The 21,972-nt window shown below is 44.2% G+C and overlaps 1 protein-coding gene across 17 annotated transcripts in view; it reads right to left on the reverse strand.

The window, feature by feature from the left end:
* The window catches only part of RALGPS1 (Ral GEF with PH domain and SH3 binding motif 1), a 309,604-nt gene that overhangs the window by 250,626 nt on the left and 37,006 nt on the right, over nucleotides 1-21,972 (reverse strand). For all 17 annotated transcript variants that reach the window (XM_034929086.2, XM_055117597.1, XM_034929081.3 and 14 more), the window contains 2 exons: nucleotides 11,228-11,349; nucleotides 7,626-7,733 (listed from right to left, as the gene is read on the reverse strand). In XM_034929086.2, coding sequence (XP_034784977.1) covers nucleotides 7,626-7,733; nucleotides 11,228-11,284 — 165 coding nt within the window. In that variant the 5' untranslated portion in view covers nucleotides 11,285-11,349. The remainder of the gene's footprint in view (nucleotides 1-7,625; nucleotides 7,734-11,227; nucleotides 11,350-21,972) is intronic.

Genomic DNA, 21,972 nt, shown 5'->3' on the forward strand with positions numbered 1-21,972 from the left:
AAGTTCTTCAATGTGACTTGTCCCAATCACAAGTCTCTCTCCCACCAAAAGTAACCATTATCCTGACTTTCTTCAAGTTTTTTAAATAATTTAATCACTCAAGTATATACACCTATACATCACAGGGTAGTCCTGTCCACTTTTTTAAAAATTTGATAAGTGCTATCTAGCTACCTACCTACCTACCTATTTTAGAGAGAGTGTCTTACCTGTTGTCCAGGCTTGAATGCAGTGGTGTGATCATACCTAGTGAGCTAACCTCAAAATTCTGGGTCCAAGTGATCCCTCCTGCCTCAGCCTCCTGAGAAGCTACAACTACAGGTATAAGCCACCATGCCCAGCTAACTTTTTAATTTTTTGTAGAGATGGATTCTAGCTCTGTTGCCCAGGCTGATCTCTAACTCCTGGCCTCAAACAATCCTCCCACCACAACCTCCCAAAGTGCTGGGATTACAGATGTAAGCCACCATGCTCAACCTGATACATACTTTTTGTTTGTTTTGAGATGGAGTCTCGCTCTGTCGCCCAGGTTGGAGTGCAGTGGCGCAATCTCGGCTCACTGCAACTTCCACCTCCTGGGTTCAAGCGATTCTCCTGCCTCAGCCTCCTGAGTAGCTGGGACTACAGGTGTGCGCCACCATGCCTGGCTAATTTTTGTATTTTTAGTAGAGACGGGGTTTCACCATATTGGCCAGGCTGGTCTCAAACTCCTGACGTTGTGATCCGCCCACCTCAGCCTCCCAAAGTGTTGGGATTACAGGTGTGAGCCACTGCACCAGCCGATATGTACTTTTAAAATCTCTTTTAATCTACAAATATTCTCTCCATCCCTTTATATTCCTTGTAATACATCTGCTGAAGAATCCAAGCCATAAGTTCTCCACACTTATGGAACAGGTCAATGTGTTCTTCCATTCTTGGTATGTCTGCAAATCAGCAGCTGGACCCAGGGACTTCATCAGACACAGGTGCAACTCTTTGGCAAGACCGCAGGTGGCGGCACACTGCTTCATCAGGAGGCACACAATGGCTCTCCTTTTGTAATGTTAGTGGCTATTGATGTTCACTGCTTAGATATTTTCATTCACTGGGGTTACAAAATGATGATTTCCAATTCTTTCATTTCTTTTCCTTTTCTTAACTGAATAATTTAATAGACACTTTCCCTCATCTACTGTTTGGTTATCCAGTGTAGTTAGTTCAAAAGTAAAAGGTAGGACAAATGCTTGATTCTTTCCTCATATTTACCAGTTTTTAAGATTATAAACTGCCCCATTATCATCAAAAGGTGACCCATTGCTTGATGAGTTTCAATCATTTGCAATTATTATCATTTGAAGCTCAAATTGTGCCATGATGGGGCAATGGGAGCTTCTTCTAGCTAGCTCTTGAGTCCGTTTGCCACAAACCCTCCTATTCCTTGACAGCTTCCTCACTGGGTACTGGGAAGATGTACCAGGCTCATCTTGAACATGTCCTTTCCCAGGCTTGGAATCAACCAGTTCTCCGGAAGCCATGGGTTCTTTTAGTAAGAAATGCTATTTCAAGACCACAATGCAGAATTCATACTAATATTTCCAATTCAAATTCAGGGCATTTTTAAAAACTTACTTAACCTCTTCTGTATTATATCTGTATCTCCTTTCTTCTATTTTGAAAATCTTGGTCTCAAGGACATAGAGTATACTAGGATTCCAGAATCCCGTAAGTTTTCATTTACTTCATCCTATAGTCATACTATATCTACCATCTGGGCATACATTCATTACAAACTATACCCTCTACCTTTAACCCTCATTCAGTCTTAATTCCACAAGTAATTGCATGTTTACTGCTCTCTGTCTTTATAGTGATGGTTCTCTAATTATGTTCATTATCTAAGATTCATTCTCTCATAGATTCCTCAGGAAGGGCTCAGGGGAATAAAATTCTGAGGCCTTTGCATGTTCACAACAGTTTGTTTGTGTCCTTTATACTTTAAAGTCAGTCTTGCTGGATATATTATAAATTCTTTGGCTCACTTCTTCTTTCTTTCCTTAATTATGTAGTTCCATTTCCTTTTGGCAAAAACATGTTTCTGTCAAAAAAGACTGATGGTAATCTAATCATTTCCTGTATATGTCATTTGCTGTTTTTGCCTAAATGCCCAAATAATTTTTTTTCCTTTAAAACCCAGTAGTTTGTAAAAAAAAAAAAATGTCTTTAGTATTGACCATTTAGGGTTGACATTCTCGGCTTCGTGGTGTGTTCTTTCAATATGCGGTTTCAAATCTTTTTTTTTTTTTAATTTCATGAACATTTTCCTAAATTTTAGTTTTAATTATTTGTGAAGTTCCCTTGCCTTTTTGTTCCCTGCTTTCAGGCATTCCTATTGTCTGTATGTTGGATGTTCTTTGGCTATCATGAATATCTGTCACTTTTTCCCAAAGTCTTATTCTTTCTTCATTTATTTTCATGTGAAAAAGTTTCCTCCCTTAGGCATTTTCTGTTATGTTTATGTGTTCCTGTGTTCCTTCTAGTTCAATCTTCATTTCCAAAAGAATTCTTTTATTTTTAAGTCTTCCCTAAGTTCTGTCATCTCATTTCTGAGATTTTTGTATTTCTGATTTATGTTATTCATGTGTGATCTTAACATCTCTTAGCTCATTTAAAAATAAACAGTTACAGGTTTTGTCTGTTTTTGTGCCATGCTTTCATTGTCTATAGGGATTCTTGTCTCTTTTTTTGTACAATAACTTTGAATGAGATTTGACAGCAATAATTTCCTGTTGCTTATTTTCATGCAAAATTAGTTTTCCTGAGCTTTTACAGGGCAATATGGTTCAGAGTACCTTTTCTAACTACACACAGCTGTTTTAGGTTGCTTTCATGTAGTGTTCAACACCATAGCCACTATTTCTTGAGATTTCTCTCTCTCACTCACACACACACACACACACACACTCTTAGATCATCTTTTGCCACAACTATCTCTATCCTTTCTGATCATTTTGACTCCACTCCCTACTGAATTTCTTAGGTACGCAGCATCATTCTAGAAGGGACCCCCTAGTTGCCTGGTTTCAAGAGGTCATAATGGCTATTCCACAGATCCCTTCTACTCACCCATTATTTGAATAGTCAAAATCCCTGCCAATTTCAGCTGCTATTCCCACCCTGACCCACTGAACTTTCTAGCAAATACCTATTGACAACTTTGGGGTTCTCTTATTCTCAAGTCTATCAAATACCCCAGTGCTTATTCTGCTTTCTCCTCTACAGATGCTGATACCCTGAAGGTCTTGTGGATGTTGGTGGTATATATTCAACCACTTGTATTTTGGGGGTGATGACGATAACTTGTCACCTAGGTTTACTACAATTTTGTTCATGGGTTTCAGGGTTTGCTATCTAGTTGTTCTGAATGTTTACAGTGGGGCGGTGGGGGAATACGGATTAAGAGAGAATTTAAAAATATGCTACTGCCACCACCATCTTCCCAGAATCACTCAAATAATTCTTTCACTGGGTTTTCATGTCTGGGTTTTTTCTTTCACTAGACAGGAAACTAAAATGCCAGTTGGTCTGGTTCAATTCTAACACCTAGGCACTCCAGTGCTTTCCCAGAGGCCAAAGACTCCAGAGACCTGGTTTCACATGTAAGCTGAAGACATACTAGCTCCAGCAGGGACAGCCAAAGTTTTAGCACTGCATTCTCAAAAAGTATTCACCATCCTTCCCTACAGTCTTCCCAGCCTCAGAAAGGCAGCCTGAAGCAAGCCAAGCAATACCCTACGGCTGAGGCTAGAAAACCAGGCCCTGTGTCTCACCAAGGAGTCCTGTTAGGCAATGTTTTTCTATGATGCAGTCTAACTCTCTGCCATTCCACAGGGTAAACAGCTAGAAAGGGATTTTTAAGCCTCGTTATTGCTTCTTTCATGAAGCTAAAAAAACATGACTCTTAAAAGTACAAGTAAACATACATAAATAGAACATAGAAGCTAGGCCATTGGCCTGCGAGATCCATGACGTCCTCTAAAGGAGAGGCAATACAGCTTTGTGGCTAAGGGTGCAGGCTCTAGTGTTATACTGTCCAATATGGTAGCCACTAGCCACATGTGGCTACTGAGCATGTGAAATGTTGCTAGCACCATAAAGTGTAAAATACACATTGGAGCCAGGTACAGTGGCACAAGCCTATAGTCTGAGCTATTTAGGAGGCTGAGGCAGGAAAAGGGCTTGAGTCCAGGAGTTCAAGGCACTGCACTGTGGTGTAATTGCACCTGTGAATAGCCACTGCACTCTAGCCTGGGCAACATAGTGAGACCTTGTCTCTTACATACACACACATCGGATTTTGAAGACTTAGCTTGTAAAGAAAAAGAATATAAAGTATTTCAGTAATTTTATGTTGCTTATATTTTAAAATGATAATATTTTAGACATACAGGGTTAAATAAAACATATTATTACAAGTAATTTTACCTCTTTCATTTTTTAATGTAGTTACTAGAAATTTTTTTTTTTCTTTTTTGAGATGGAGTTTCGCTCTTTTTGCCCAGGCTGGAGTGCAATGGCACAATCTCGGCTCACCGCAACCTCTGCCTCCTGGGTTCAAGTGATTCTCCTGCCTCAGCCTCCTGAGTAGCTGGGATTACAGGCATGCACCACCACGTCCAGTTAATTTTGTATTTTTAGTAGAGACCTGGTTTCTCTATGTCGATCAAACTGGTCTCGAACTCCCGACCTCAGGTGATCCACCCGCCTCAGCCTCCCAAAGTGCTGGGATTATAGGCATGAGCCACCGCGCCCGGCCGATTACTAGAAAATTTTAAATTGCATATGTAGCTTACATTGTATTTCTATTGGAAATCACTGGTCTACAGTGTCAGACAGCCCTGGTTTTAAATCCCAGCTGTGCCATGTACTATCTTTGTGAAGAGACGACTTTCTTCTCTAAGTGTTGACTCGCTTATCAGTAAATTGGGAATAATAATTATACCTCATTTATAAAGCTGTTATGAAAAGTAAACTAGATAAAGCATGTAAAACATTTAACACAAGACCTAGACATAATCAGTGTTCAAAAATAGGAGTTGCTCTTATAATTACTTCCTAGCATTACATGGGTAATTAGGAGATGAGAGTTTCAGACCTGGCTCTGCCAATACCTGGCTATATAATCCATGTAAGAAAATTAATCTCTTGGATCCTTACTTTATCAGAAAATTGGGAGCAAATGATATGACTCATTGAGTTGTTGTAAGAATTGAACTCTTGGTCAGGTGCGGTGGCTCATGCCTGTAATCCCAACCAGCACTATGGGAGGCCGAGGCGAGCAGATCATGAGATCAGGAGATTGAGACCATCCTGGCCAACATGGTGAAACCCTGTCTCTACTAAAAATGCAAAAATTAGCTGGGCATGGTGGTATGCGCCTATAATCCCAGCTACTCGGGAGGCTGAGACAGGAGAATTACTTGAACCTGGGAGGCGGAAGTTTCAGTGAGCCAAGATCCCGCCACTGCACTCCAGCCTGGTGACAGAGCGAGACTCCGTCTCAAAGAAAAAAAAAAAAAAAGAATTGAACTCTTTCAGGCAATACGTATGTTTTGAGCACCTACTATGAGCCAGGTATATTTTGGGCACTGGGAAAAAATGCAGTGAACAAGTCAGATAAGTTCCCGTCCTTAGAAAGTTTATATTCCAGTGGAAGAGATATGCAATTTAAATTTATTATTATATAGGCTGGGAGTGGTGACTCACGCCTGCAATCCCAGCACTTTGGGAGGCTGAGGTGGAAGGATCACATGAGTCCAAGAATTGGAGACCAGCCACAGCAACACAGTGAGATCTCATCTCTACTAAAAATCAAAAAAATTAGCAGGGCATGGTGGTATGCACCTGTAGCACCAGCACTTTGGGAAGCTGAGGCAGGAGGATCACTTGAGCCAGGGAGATTGAGGCTTTTATGAGCTGTGACTGTGCCACTGCACTTCAGCCTAAGTGATGGAATGAGATGCTGTCTCAAAAAAAAAAATTATTCTATAATGTAATGTTGGGTAGTAATAAGAGTTATGAAGAAAAACAGAGCAGAGTAAGGAGAAAGATAATGATGGAAAGATGCTACTTTAGCCCAGTGAAAGTCCTAAGGACAGACATTTGAACACAGAGTGAGCAGACAACTAAGGAAGAGCCATGAAGACTGAAAAAAGAAAAGGACAGAGGATGCAGGTGAGCCTGGGGAAGAAAGAAACAGTGGGAGAGCACAGAGGTGGGGGCAGAAGAGGAGGCTTAGCCAGACCATAGAGAGTACTGGAGGCCTCAGGAGGAACTCTGGGTCTCATTCTAGTAGGAGGGAGCCACTAGAGAGTTTGAAGGTTTTAAAATGATCCCTCAGACACACTGAAGGAGATGATGCATGTGCCAGGCTCAGTATGGCCTGGCACAAAGTAAACATGGAAGAAGCCAATGATGGCAGAGCAATGACATGGGGCCCAGCTAGTTCCCTTGGCACCCAGGAGGACAAGAAACCTCTTTTACCAAAGAGGGTAGAGGAGACGTGGGTATGGGTTAGAAACACTTCCAGGGTTCTGGAGAGTTCAACGCTTGGACAACACTCTCAATCAGGTTTGAGGTCACCCCAGAATCAATATTCTCCCTCTACTGTCAAAGTTCAAAAAGAGGAAACCAAGTCATGGCAAAACAAGGAGCTTACTGCTCCACCACAAGGGACAGTCCCTTAGTTAGACCAGGAGCAACACACTGGTTGAAGATATATCTTTTTTTTTAATTTATATTTTTTAAAATTGCCCAAATAATATTGTTTATCATTGTAGAAAATGGTTGTTATAAAAATATAGAAAGTATACATAAACAAAAAGAAAAATTAAATTCCAATTACCTGGAATCTATAACCAAATACTACAGTAAATAATATGTTTGGCTATATAGATCCAGATATTTATGAATATGTAAACAAAAAATCTAGACCTCATGCAAATGCAAATACATGTCATATGTGTGTTGTACATGCTTTTTTTTTTTTTTTTTTTTTTTTTTTTTTTTTTTTTTTTTGAGACAGGGTTTTTCTCTGTCACCCAGGCTGGAATATAGTTGCATGATCACAGCTCACTGCAGCTTCAACTTCCCAGGCTGAAGCAATCCTCTCACCTGTCTCCTGAGTAGCTGGGACTGCAAGTGTGTGCCATCACACCTGGCTAATTTTTTTATTTCCATTTTTTGTAGATGCAGTCTCCCTATGCTGCCCAGGCTGATCTCGAACTCCTGGGCTCAAGCCATCCTCCTACCTCAGCCTCCCACAGCACTGGGATTATAGGCGTGAGCCACCTTGCCCAGTCTGTACATGAATTTTTAAAATTGCACGTTCTCCACAAACGTTGCTTTAGTCTGCTCCTTTCACATTTATATATATAGCGTACAGCCTTCCAGGGTAGTTAATTTCAAGACAGCATCCTTTTTAATGCTGCATTGTATTTCACAAAGGGTGGTATGGACTTTACTCAACACTCCCCTCTTGTTGGGCATATAGAATGTTTCCAATCTGAGCCCAAAGCCTAAGTGGTGGCTCCCTCTAGTGCCCTGCTGTGGTGCCCAGCCACCCACACCAGCCCTGTTTCACTTACAGCAAACTCCTCTGGGGTCACTTTCAAGACATCGAAGACAACGGCATCATAGCTCTTGCTGGCATAGTCGCAGCTCTGGCCCTCCAGAGAGTCCGAGCTGCTGCTGCCCTGTGGAGAGCAGGGAAAGATGGTGCCAACTGAATGATATGACGTGGAATCATTGCCTCCCAAACCTCCTCGGAATTCAGGATGGGAGAGCAATGGAATAGTACAATTAAAAATGGCTTCTATTGATTAGAGCTTTACCCCAGTCCAGGCACCATGTTAAGCACTGCATGTGTATCATCTTATTTCCTTCTCACATGTGCCCTATGAGTACAAATTATTATTGTTCCCATTTTATAGAGAAGGAAGTAGAGGCAATGTTACTTCTCCAAGGTATCTCAGCTATGAAAGGGAAAGCCAGAAAGTAAACTTACTTTTGTATCTATCCGACCCCAAAACACATGCCTTCAGTTGCCACACCCTAACTTTCTCTGGCCAGTGGTTTAGTGGTGGGGTAAAAAATTACAGCCCAATCTTCCTCAAGGGAGAACAGGACTGCATGTCTTAGGAGGCCTGAGGAGACAATCTGCCTCATGATGTCTTTCCAACATTACCTGGTTTTTTCCTACTTGAAGTCACTGCAGGAAATTGTTACACAAAATGTGAAAGTAGCTCTCAAGGCTTATTTATCATGCGGGGCACTTGGAATTCAAAGCCTGCTTGCTAATGAGCTGAGAGGTAACCAACTGGCTTTAGAGGCTGGTGTGAAAGTTATATTTAGTAGAGTCCTTTGTGCTAAGGACGCTCTGCATCCTGCATGTATATGAAAGAGTCTCCCATAAAAAGGCAAGCTAAAACTCCTCAAATGTGGCTGATTTCATGAATCTCAACACTGTGGGGATCCCAGAATGTTGAATATACTTTCTCTTTAATTTAACTTCATCAAGCTCAATCAAGCTTACCGCCCAAAAATTGTGCCCTGTTCATAAATGATTTTATTCGTCTCAGCTCACGAAGAAGGATTTTGTGGTTTCCATTAACCTCAACATCTTGGACTGGGATTTAGAGAATATGCTTTTATTAATTCTTCTTTATTTCACTCTTTCCAAAATGGCTATATCTGGAAAAACTTTGTAATCTTCCTGAAAACTAGAGTGCTTTTAGGCCAGTGAGGGAAACCAATAGTCAACAACTGCAAATGTAAGGTTAAAAAGAGGAGCAGGAACTTAAACCTGCAGATTTCGATAGGCCTGTGTCATCAAAAGATTTTAAAATGAGTCTACTATACCAAAAACTCTTAAGATGATCTTAAGAAGCAGTATACCATAGTGGTTAAGAGCTCTGAGGTCAGATAGGCCTGGATAAAATGCCAGCTCCACACCAGCTGCTGTCTGTGCTCAGACAAATAACTTCGTTTTACTGAGTCTCAGTTATCATCTGTAAAATGGTGATATTAAACCTACTTCCCAGGGCTATAGTACGGGTTATATAAAATAAAGCTTAAAAAATAACTGGCAGAATCTGCCTCCATCCCCAGGAGGGCTGATTCAAGGGGACTCGGGTGAGCTCAGGCATGGCTATTTTTTTTTTTTTTTTTGAGTGGGAGTCTCGCTCTGTCACCCGGGCAAAAGTGCAGTGCTGTGATCTCGGCTCGCTGCAACCTCCACATGCTGGGTTCAAGTGATTCTCCTGCCTCGGTCTCCCAAGTAGCTCCCAAGTAGCTGGGATTACAGGCACCCGCCACCACGCCTGGCTAATTTTTGTAAATTCAGTAGGGGCAGGGTTTCACCATGTTGGCCAGGCTGGTCTCGAACTCCTGACCTCAGGTGATCCACCCACCTCAGCCTCCCAAAGTGCTGGGATTACAAGCATGAGCCACCACACCCAGCCCAGGCATGGCTATTTTTAAAGTTCCACAGTGACAGGACATTCTCCCCTGAGGAGAACCTACGCAGAGTGAACTTTTGAAAAGTTATAAAGATTTCTCCTGATGCTGCTGGAATCGGCAGTCTACTCCATCTCCCAGTCTCATATGTAGATCCTGAGCAGACAATTCTGTACAAACCGTTCTGTACTTCTACACCCACCTTCCAGAAAGCAGAATATATCAGGGTGACAGGGTGGATTTTCTTTTGGATGGTATAATGTCATGGTTAGGAGCACCGGCTCGAGAGTCAGGGAGGCCTGGCTTTGAATCCCCACCCACATGGCAGCTGTGTGATTCCAAGCCAGCTTGTTCACCTGTCTGTGCCTTAGCTTCCTCATCTATAAACTAGGGATAAAATAATAATATACACCTGATGGGGTTATTGTGAATATTAAATTAGACGGTGCCTATGGAACATGCAAAAAAGTGCCTGGTATATAGTAAGCAACAAATTATGGGGCTATGTTGGTGTAAATGTATCACTCAGTCATCAAAATTTATAGAGCACTTCAGTTATACATGTATTCATCATTTGCTCATTCATTTATTCAAAAAGTATTTATTGAGTACTTACCTTGTGCTGGATACACATATATGTACATATACACAGCATATATGTGTGAATGTGTATAATGTGTATACACATATATATACACACTCAAATATATATATATACACACACACACATATACATATATACACATACAGACCAGAGAAGAAAGAAGCTTCACTCTAAATGGAAATAGAAGTCTGACTCCTCTAGTTACAAAAAGGAGTCCATTCCTGGGATTTCGGGTATTATAACTTTCCAGTGACACACCATTGTATCCGCCCCAAACACACACAATCATACAAGGGGACGTGTTGATCAAAAGCTGCCCCAAATACATTCATTGGTGATGATGATGAGGGTAATGACAATTCTGCTGCAGCAACAGCTTTACTTAAACCTATCCCGATTTCAGGACCAGAGATCAAAACACCGAATTTTCTTGAAAGGTTTATAAGAAACTAACTGATTCCTGTGACTTTTTGGCAGGTTACCCAGGATCACTTCAAAAGCCTAGCATAATGAGGAGGGCCTTGTGGGCTCAAACCCTGGTATGGCCTTGCCAATCTGTCCGAGGAGCAGGCGTTACATACACAATAGGGTGGTGGCATCTTGGGCCTCAAATGGCACCCACTCCTCCTGCATGCTTCTGTGCCATTACCGAGCGTGGAAATCAAACTCCCAAACCCCACAGCAGGGACCCTAGCCCAGGCCACTGCAGACCACCAGTCCTTATAACCATTTCCCACTGAGCAAGGTAAATAAGAACCCATGGCCAGTTGGAATGACTTCTGTCTGACTTCATTCCGGAATGTGTGTGACTTATTTATAATCAGCAGCGGCTTTTCCTGGGAAAGGTCTGATCCCTTCTTGCCACCAAAATGGAATGTGGCACTTGCTACAGCTGGACTGGGCAGGTATTTGTTTTTCTTTGAAGAGAACGACTTCAGAAAACACGCTGATCCTCAGGGCTGACTGCCTCCCAAATCTCACGCCTAGCATGGCCAGGGGCCTTAGGAGTGCTAAGAATGGTGGTATTCACAGAGCCCTACTGCCTCGCTGTCCAAGGCTCAGCTGGGGCCTGGGTTAGCTGAAAGGAGACCCCTCTACCCACTGTCCCGATTCTTGCAGCCTCAGTACCTGTGGAGTGGCAGAGGTGACCAACACGCTAGCCATCAGACCATTCCTCTTGTACATAGTCTCCAGGCCACAGGGAGCTTCAGGGCAGCCTCTGCAGGTAACATAACCTGTCTGGAGAAGTCCTGCAAGGCAAAGGGGCTCATAAAAATCAGTCTTCAAAACAAATTTATCCCCACCCCCAGGCAAAAGTTGTACCAGATTTGAGCAGATCATCTCAGAGGAGACCTTTAAAGAAAGGTCATAAGCTAGTGGCTTTCAGGCTAACTATGGCCCACAGATACAGTTTGATGGGCTTGTACAGGGTATTAATATTTTTAAAATTAATAACCAACATTTAAAAATTGGAAGATTTCACATAGAATTCTGCATTTCTGACTTTTCTGGCAATACTGGGCCCATTTTACTGTATGGTGACCATCAGCCAGCTGAGTGGTGGCTGCCCCTTGGATTGGAGCAGGGCCTTTGAGTCCCCAGTTAGCTTGTGCGACCATTTCAGTGCGTGCCTGGCCCTTGCAGGCACTAGAGTTTGTGATCTTTGTCTTATTTATTTTGAGACAGGGTCTTGCTCTGTCACCCAGACTGGAGTGCAGTGGCTCAATCACGGCTTACTGCAGCCTCAACCTCCTGGGCTCAGGTGATCCTTCCACCTCAGTCTCCCGAGTTGCTGGGACTACAGGCATGTGCCACCATGCTCCACTAATTGTTTTGTGGAGGTGGGGTCTTGCTATGTTGCCTAGCTGGTCTCAAACTCCTGAGCTCAAGCAATCCTCCCACCTGGGCCTCCCAAAGTGCTAGGATTACAGGTGTGAGCCACCGCATCCAGTCTTGATTTTTCTTTTAAACCAAAGGCAGGGTGAAGAAGACAAGCAAATTCTCTTGTGTTCCCCTGGCACCACATTTCTTCATCCATAATAACCTGGGTAATAGCTAACCCCATATAGTACCATATGCCATGCTTGGCATACATTAGCTCATCTAACCCAAAAATCCTGAAGTAGGTCCTATCATTACACCCTATTGCATGTGGGGAAACTGAGGCACAGGGAGGCAGATATCTCATTATTTGATGGCTTTGTTCATGCCACCCTGCCACCCTGTCATCATTCAAGACCCTGCTCAAATGTCCCTTCTTCTGGCTATCATGCCTGAACAACCCAAAACAGAGCCAGCTATTCTGTCACCCAAGTGCACACACCTCTAGAAGAGCATCTACCACATCACTGAACACAGAAAGCTGTGGCCACTGACAGCTTTTTAGTGGCAAGTGACCAGGAGAGTAAGGAGGGAGTTGGGAGGAAGGCGAGGAGAAGACAAAGACTGGAACCAACTGCAGTTATCCAGGCAAGAGGTAAGGAAGGGCCCCTGAGCTGAGGCTGCGGCAGTCAAGTCAGAGAGGAGACAGACTGAGAGACAGGAAGGACAGAGACTCCCCAGGCACTGAAGTGGAGGGAGGCAGAAGTACCAGCTGAGGATGAGATGGTTTTTGGCATGAGGTACCAGAAGGATGGCGTGTCCTTCTTCAAGGAAGGAACAGAGGTGACATAGCAGATTTGGGGGAAGGATGGTGAATTTGATTTGGGAAATGCCGAATCTGTGATGCCTATGTGAAAATCAGTCCTGGAGAGCAAGATCTAGCCCAAAGGTCACTGCGAAAAATGATTTGCCTGGATAATTGCAGTTGGCTCCAGTCTTTGGAGGTAGCTCAAAAAGAAGAAAAGTCAGCCTGATGATATTGACTCCATCTGCAACCCTCCCAGGTCCCTCAGTCACAGGGCCTGGCACACAGAAGTATGCTGTCAAAGAAACAGGGGCGGCCGGGCACAGTGGCTCACACCTGTAATCCCAGCACTTTGGGAGGCTGAGGTGGGCAGATCACTTGAAGTCAGGAGTTCGAGACCAGCCTGGCCAACATGGTGAAACCTCGTCTTTACTAAAAACATAAAAATTAGCCGGGCATGGTGGCAGGCGCCTGTAGTCCCAGCTACTTGGGAAGCTGAGGCAAGAGAATTGCTTGAACCCAGGAGGCGGAGGTTGCAGTGAGCCAAGATCTCACCACTGCACTCCAGCCTGGTGATAGAGCAAGATTCCATCAAAAAAAAAAGGAAGAAAGGAAGGAAGGAAGGGAGGAAGGGAGGGAGGGAGGGAGGGAGGGAGGGAAGGGAGGGAAGGGAAGAAAGGGAAGAAACAGGGGCAAGCAACCAAAAAGGAATGTCCAAATGACCCAGGTTCTCTCCTGGTACATCTCCAGTGCTGACAATGACTCTTCTCTCATCCCTCAAAGTTGCTCCAATACAATATATCCACTTCAGTTATCCCCTCCTCAGTTCTATCCTGTGAGCCTTCTACCTTCCCATTCTTCCCAAGAACACTCAGAAGAACTAGCCTGCCCTATAAACAACATTTGGGAATCAACTGGGGAAAGCTGACTATGGATCTTAGAGGGTACCACTGACTTTCTGTCAATTCTCCTAAGTATGATAACAATGCAGTGGTTAAGTAGGAAAAGGTCTTTATCCTTAGTGAGGTGTGTGTCAACATATAGACGTAAAGTGAGTTTAAAACTTAGGTTAAAATGGGTCAGCAAAATATATGTGAGTAGAGACAAGGCAAATATGCCAGCATGATAACGATGGCTGAATCTAGTCAAGAGGGTATAGAGGAGTTCATTGTACCAGTCTCTGCACTTTTCCAAGTACTTGATAATTTTCATAGTTAAAAGAAAAAAAAAAAAAAAAGAACTGGTCAGGTAAAGTTTTTCCTTAGAGAAACAGCTGAGCTGGAGAGGCCAAAGTCCTCTTTCATGAGCAAGGAGAGGAGACGGGCTGAGAAGTCTCATTTGATAGTCATTTTTGTCCTGAGAGAAGCCATGTTTGCCATCACCAAGAACCACAGATCCACAGCTGGTGCAGCTTTAAAAAGCAGCTCCACAAAAGATTTGAACAGACATTTCACAAAAGAAGATATATGGGCCAGGCACAGTGGCTCACACCTGTAATCCCAGCAGTTTGGGAGGCCAAAGTGGGCAGACCACCTGAGGTCAGGAGTTTGAGACCAGCCTGGCCAACATGATGAAACCCCATCTCTATTAAAAAGACAAAAATCAGTCAGATGTGGTGGCACATGCCTGTAATCCCAGCTACTTAGGAGGCTGAGGCAGGGGAATCGCCTGAACCCAAGAAGCGGAGGTTGCAGTGAGCAGAGATTGCACACTACACTCCAGCCTGAGCAACAGAGTGAGACTCCACCTCAAAAAAAAAAAAAGAAGAAGAAGAAGATACATGAATGGCTAACAAGAGAAATGCCATCAGGGAAACACAAATGAAACCATAATGAGATACCACATCACACCTACCAGGATGGCTATAATTAAAAACAAAAGAAAACAACAACAACAGGCCATAACAAGTATTGGCAAAAATGTGCAGAGACGGAACCCTCATGCGTTGCTGGTGGGAAGGCAGAATGGCACAGCCACTTTGAAAGATCGTTTGGTATTCTCTTAAAAAGTTAAATATAAATTTATCACATGACCCAGTAATTCTACTCCTAGGTATCTACCTAAAAAAAGAAAACATATGTCCACACAAAGACATGAACATGAATGCTTATAGCACCATTATTCATAAAAGCCAAAAGCTACAAACCCTCCAAATGTTTATCACCTGGTAAACGGACAGAGAATTCAGTCGACACACCGCAGGATGGAGCACTACCCAGCAAAACAGAGAGGTGACGCGCTGATACAGCCACTTCACCAACAAACCTTAAAACACATGCTCAGGGAAAGAAGACAGATGAAAAGGAATGTACTGTGTGATTCCATTTTTAGGAAATGTCCAGAAAAGGCAAATTTAGAGCGACAAAAGTGCACATCACTGGTGGGCCAGGGGCAGGGACAGAACTGACTACACAAGGACACAGGAGTTTCTGAGGGATGGAAATGTTCTAAAACTGGATCGTGGTGGCAGTTAGCTCTAAAAATTCCCTAAAAATCATACAATTATACCATTAGAAGGGGTGGGTTTTATGAAATATAAATTATACTACAATAAAAGAAGCACCTTCAGCTCTGTTTCATGATGGTGATCTGAACTTACATGTTTAACTCTTCCCTCCCCCATTCCCCTTGAAATTTCATATATATATACACATATATATGTGTGTATATATACATATATATGTGTATATATATACATATACATATATATACACACATATATATGTGTGTATATATATATATATATATATATATTTTTTTTTTTTTTTTAAAGAGACAGCTCTGTTTCCCAGTTTGGAGTGCAGTGCTGCAATCATAGCTCAATGCAACCTCAAACTCCTGGGCTGAAGGGATCCTCAGCCTCCCATGCAGTTGGGATTACAGGCACGTGCCACCATGCCTAGCTATTTTTTTCTATTTTTTGTAGAAATGAAGTCTCACTACATTGCCCGGGCGAGTCTTGAGGCTGGGCTCAAGCGATCCTCCCACCTTCACCTCCCAAAGTGCTGGGATTATAGATAGGCATGAGTCACCACACTTATCCAGGATACTATTAATAAGCAAAAAACTTTGAGGAATGTCTAGTGCAGAAGAGACGGCACTGAGAGGAGGGAAACAGCCCCTGGAGGCAAGGAAAGGCTTCCCAGGATGGAGTGGCTGGGACCCTCCAACAGAAACTCCCATGAAAAACCCATACACTTCAAAATGGGAAACCAAAAACTGAGACTAAAAGTAAATCCATCTCAAGATTCAAAGGCAGTATAAGGCTGACCAACTCAGCCTGTCTGTTCTAAGCCAGAACAAACCAGCTGGTATGGATGGAACCTGTTCAGATCAGTTCAAACAGGATTAAAGTGACTCAATCCAGGCCTAACAGAGAGTCACCACAGGAGACCAAATGGAAGACAGCCAGCTTGATCCTCTTTGAGTGGATCCAGCCTGTCTCAGGCCCAGGCTGAAGTGGGCCTGACTCCTTTCTGGGTGTGCCTGGCACTCTGTAGCTCTTCCCAAGGGGAGCCCAGACATGGAGCTCAAACAGCTCAGCCTGGCCCAAACGAGAGGCCTTGCTCTCCCTGCTTTCCTAACAACTGAATTCTCAAGTCTCACAGCCCTTCAACACAGCCCTCAGGCCCTCTTCTGTCACTGGCCATCGGCGCACACCCTCTGCCCATCTGAAGGGCACCACCACGCTACCCACTTCTTCAGCTTCACTGGGTGGCTCCACTCCACACATCACCACCAGCACTAAAGTGAGTGCAGGTGCTGTGTAAGGCACCCGGCTAAGCATCACATGATTAGCTCATTTAATCGTCACAACAGCCCCACGAGGTAAAGACTACAGACTTCAGGGAAATGGAAGCACAGTGAGGTAATGTGACTTGCTGTGAGTTAGTGGCAGGACTGGGAGGTGCAAACCCTGGTCAGTCAATGCCAAGGCCTGGGCTCTTCATCATCCCTGACACTGCCTCTTGCAAGAGTCCGGGTGAGCACTGGATGAGGAAACGTGTTTAAAATGCTCCATCAGGGCCGGACATAGGGCAAGTACTCAATCAAGATCATCAGTTACTATCGGTGTCAGTGTTATCATACAATTTTCTATTCATTTATACCTATTCTTTTTTCCTAAAACAAACAAAAAATTAACTTTAAGTGTCTGAGAAAGAACAGTATCATGCTTTGTAAAACCATGGGCTTCCACTGCTGGGAAGGGGATCACCAGCAGTGGGTTCCAGGCTCCCCAGGGAGCATAGCTGAGTCCAGGGGTCCAAGTACAGGAGTCCTCTCAACCTGCCCATCTTCCCCCTGTGGCCCACCCCACCTACAGATGAAGTATGGCAGCCGTAGTGTGTTACCCATTATGCTTTATACAGGAGGTCTGACCTAGCAGGAAAGACAGAGCACTTGTTTCCAGTCTGACTCTGGCATGTCTCGCCCCTGACAAAAATGGCCGAATTTATGGGCAGCGACTCTCAGACAAGTGATACTTCACATACTAGGAAAGTACAGGATCAAGTACAACGGACTGTCCTTTTCAAGGCTCAGAGAAACCCCCATCCATCCAACTTCAGTCCCTGAGGCCTGGCTGAGCCCCCAGTTCTGTATCAGGAAGCAGACTGCCACTGAGGGGGTCAGCCTGGCCTAGCCCCTCCCTGAGAACAGCTTCCCTACCCAGAGTAGGGCCCTGAAGATAGGGAACTGTGCTTCCTAAGCCAGACTGACTAGACCAGGGTGCCCCCTGGTTCTCCTAGGAACTCAGGACCCTGAGATACTAAGTCTCTGCTGGTCAACTAAGCTAAGGTGCCACACCCTCGGGAGTAGACAGTGGCCCCATGCAGGGACAGTCTGGTCAGAGGGATGAAAGCAGGGGGAGGAAGCAGATGCACAGGCAGGAACTGAAGAAAGAGCCTGTGTCTGAAAGAAAAGGAGAGCAGCCCAGGGCCCGGCGATAAATGCCTCTCTGTCAGCATCAGGCAGTTAGAGTAGATTTCCACAAGACCTTGATCAAAGCTCGTTCCTAAACATCAAGTTCATGCCAATCCGCGGGAAATCTGACCCTGGAAATGCACTGGCTCACTGGAAAGGGGAAGACACACACTATTCATTCACTCACTGTGTCCCTACCTCATGCTAGACACTGTCCTAGCCAACAGTTGCTAACGATTTTCTGTCTTAGACCCTTCTGGCAGTCTGGTGAAGCCTCCGGGCTCCTTCTCATAGAAATGTTTTTAAATGCATAAAATTATACCAAAAAATTATATTAAAATATATTAAATTGTTTTTTAAATAATTTGTTATGTAGTAATATATGTATTTCTTTATGTAAGGGAATATATATCTTTATTGTTGTATTCAATAACAAGAACTATTGGGGAGTCTAATAACTACCGTAATTTCAAAGTAGTTATGAGCACAGATATTCTGAGTTGCCCACGAATGTTATGTGACATGAAAATATCTGAGATTTCTACTGGTGACCAAGTCCCAGGTACTGTTAATATTACTGTGGTTCACTGTCTATATTAATAAATGAGAGAAATGCTAAATTTCAGTTCAAAGTTAATGAATGTCATTTTTTCCATCCAAATTCATAGATACTCTGGTCAAGAACCTCTGTCCCAGGCACTGGGCACACAAGGTGGGCAGGCACAGAAGGTCCCTGCTGCCACGGAACTTATACTCTAGGTAGGCAGTCAGAAAATACACATAACAAAGAAGGTAACTTAAGATACTGATAAATGCCTTAAAGAAATGAAATAGGATGAAAGATGACATTTGCCAGGATGGTCAAGGAAGGACTCTCTACAGATGCGATATGTAAGCTGAAACCTTAGGAAGGAGGCAGCCATACAAACCAGTGGGAATATGAGTATTCTTTGCAGAGGGAACAGCAAGTGCAAAGGCCCTGAGATGCACATGAGCCTAGCAGGTTTATGATGGAGGGAGAAGGCCATGGCTGGAGCTGAGTCACCTGGAAGCAGTCGACAGGCTGGGGCCAGGGCATGAATGGCCTTGTAGGCCATGGTGAGGAGCTGGGGTTTCATTTGGAGTATACTGGAGGGAATGCTAGAGAGGTTCTTCCTTTTGAGACAGAGTCTCACTCTGTCACCCAGTCCCAGGCTGGAGTGCAGTGGCGCAATCTTGGCTCACTGCAACATCCACCTCCCGGGTTCAAACAATTCTCCTGCCTCAGCCCCTCGAATAGCTGGGATTACAGGCGCTGGGATTATAGGTGCCCACTACCATGCCCAGCTAATTTTTGTATTTTTAGTAGAGATGGGGTTTCACCACATTGGCCAGGCTGGAGTTGATCTCCTGACCTCAAGTGATCCACCTGCTTTGGCCTCCCAAAGTGCTGGGATTACAGGCATAAGCCACCATGCCTGGCTGTGCTAGAGAGTGTTGAGCAGGGGAGTGACATGATCTGATCGGCACTGTTTTGGAAGATCACTTCGGCTACTCTGTGGAGAACTACATTGGAAAGGTCAAAATGGAGGCAGTTAAGTCAGTTAGGAGGTAATAGATGGCAGCAGCTTGGATTCATGGGGAATGGATCCAGGAGATGTTCTGGAGGTTGCATAGACAAGACTTACTGATGGACTGCATGCAGGGGGAAAAGAAGAGAGAGGAACCAAGGATGCCTTCTAAGTTTGAGGCTGTTACGAATGAGTAGATGGGGGCCTAACTGCCACACACTGCTTGGTAGTTCATTCGTTTATTCAACACCCACCCACTAGATGGTTCACCGGAGCACAAAGAAGTGGGTGACCAATGCCTTTGGGGGTCAAAGAAGACATCGCTGAGAAGAACCACTGAGCTGGGTCTTAAAGGATGAATGAGAGGCTCCAAGTAAAGTGTGGGCAGTGTGTGGAGGGCGCTGGGCATGTGTGGATGCACAGGGGAACAAAGGGACAGGTGGGATACCAGCATGCTGGGGCATGAGTGGCAGGTGTCCTCTCCCACCTTCCCCAGTCCCATGTCCATCACAGATTAAATGGGCTCTGGGGACACAGCAGCAAATAAGATAGGCAGGACTCCCCATGCAGTTTATCCTTTAACAGATGGAACTAACACCACAATATAGCAACAGCATCTTGCCTTCTGTTCACTCCCTCATTCTCTGAACAAACTTTGTAAAATTTTCCCAAGCCCTGCTCTGTGCAGGGGAGTCGCACAAGCCTCTAGGAGCTCATACACAGTCTGATCATTGTCATTGAGACAATTTATCAGACACGTGGTGTCAGGTGAAAGGATTTATATACATTAAGACCCATTTTACAGATGAGGCAACTGAGGCTCAGAGAGATAAACTGTAGGGGCTCCATTTTTATACATCTACATCAGCTGTGTCATCTACTACACAGGGAGGTAGCCTGGCATAATGGTGAGAGCACCAGCTTTTTCAGTTTGGGCAAATTAGTTTGCACCGCACCAAAAACGCCATTCTTTCCGCCCTCCTTCTGCCTCTCTCACCTTACACATACACACACGCACACACACACACACACACGCATGCACGTGTACATGCACACACATACTCTGGCTGCTAATTCCTCCCTGGAAACCAAAACACTGCAGGAAAAAAAGTGATTCTCATGATGTAACTTCTTAAGAACGTGGCAGTTGTATCAGAACCACAGTACAATCCCACATCTCTTTTTTCTGCTTATGACAGAATCTGGTCTTGTGTGGGGGGACTCCTGAAGAGGGAAAGGAAAATCCCATATGCAACCTTGGTTTCCTTCCAATCTTCCAGAATTCTCCTTCAACGTTTCAGGTTCAGGAAACCAAGAAAATAACATGAGACAGTCCAATGCAGACCACTCCTGAGAAGGCATAATAATCACTTTTTCCAGCTTAAGGAGGTTGTTTCAAAGAAAATACACACGTCCAGGAATGCTCAATTACAAGAAAGTGATTTCTTCCAAATGTTTCAGACAAGTATGAAAATGGATCCCAAACACCATTTCCAAGCCCACTTCCGCAGTGTGGACGTGCAGCTCTCCCACGACTCCGCAGCCGCCTCTTCCTCCTTTCTGTGTCATGCACAGAAGCTAGACAAAGACAAATAGGAAGGTAACAAAGAAGGATTTTGCCACAACCCCTCCAACAACTGTTCGGTCTACTCCATGAACAGTAAGTGTACACGTGTGCACACAGGCACATGCACGCATGCACATGCGCACACAGACACACACACACACACACTCTCTCTCAGCCATAGCCACAGCACATCAGATTTTGTATTGCCAAAAGGTTTCCCACTAGGGCACCCATTACTCTGGGTCTGGACCTCCTGCCAGGAGTTCAAGAAAGGCCCCCTTGTGTAAGGATGGCCATGCTGTTATCTCTACCTCCTCCTGACCCTCTCCAAACTCTCCAAGCCTCCTTTCCTGGCAAGTAACAGCATCTGGAGGCTTTCAAAGAGAGCCTGGCCACGTAAGCACATGTCAGACTGGAATGGCCATCACTCACTCCACTGTTTACCGGCTCCCTCCTCAACTTCTTTCAAACTACACCACTCAGCATCCAACCTCTGGCCTCTCTCCCAAGAAAGGAGAGATAGTGAGCTGAGGAGGCACCACTGAGTCCAAAATGCCATGTGGGGCTAGGCCTCCGTGGAGGAGAGAAGTCAGCAATGCTCAGTAAAGAGGGCTGGCTTTAGAGACAGGATCCTCCACAGGTACTAGGAACAAGGGATAGAACTTGGGAGATTGAAGAGGTCCCTCACGTCCCTTGTAAGTTGGATTCCTAAGTATTTTATTCTCTTTGAAGCAATTGTGAATGGGAGTTCACTCATGATTTAGCTCTCTGTTTGTTATTGGTGTATAAGAATGCTTGTGATTTTTGTACACAGATTTTGTATCCTGAGACTTTGCTGAAGTTGCTTATCAGCTTAAGGAGATTTTGGGCTCAGACAATGGGGTTTTCTAGCTATACAATCATGTCATCTGCAAACAGGGACAATTTGACTTCCTCTTTTCCTAATTGAATACCCTTTATTTCTTTCTCCTGCCTAATTGCCCTGGCCAGAACTTCCAACACTATGTTGAATAGGAGTGGTGAGAGAGGGTATCACTGTCTTGTGCCAGTTTTCAAAGGGAATGCTTCCAGTTTTTTCCCCGTTCAGTATGACATTGGCTGTGGGTTTGTCACAGATAGCTCTTATTATTTTGAGATACGTCCCATCAATACCTAATTTATTGAGAGTTTTTAGCATGAAGCGTTGTTGAATTTTGTCAAAGGCCTT

The sequence above is a fragment of the Pan paniscus genome, chromosome 11 (genome assembly GCF_029289425.2).
Source record: "Pan paniscus chromosome 11, NHGRI_mPanPan1-v2.0_pri, whole genome shotgun sequence".
Lineage (NCBI taxonomy): Eukaryota > Metazoa > Chordata > Mammalia > Primates > Hominidae > Pan > Pan paniscus.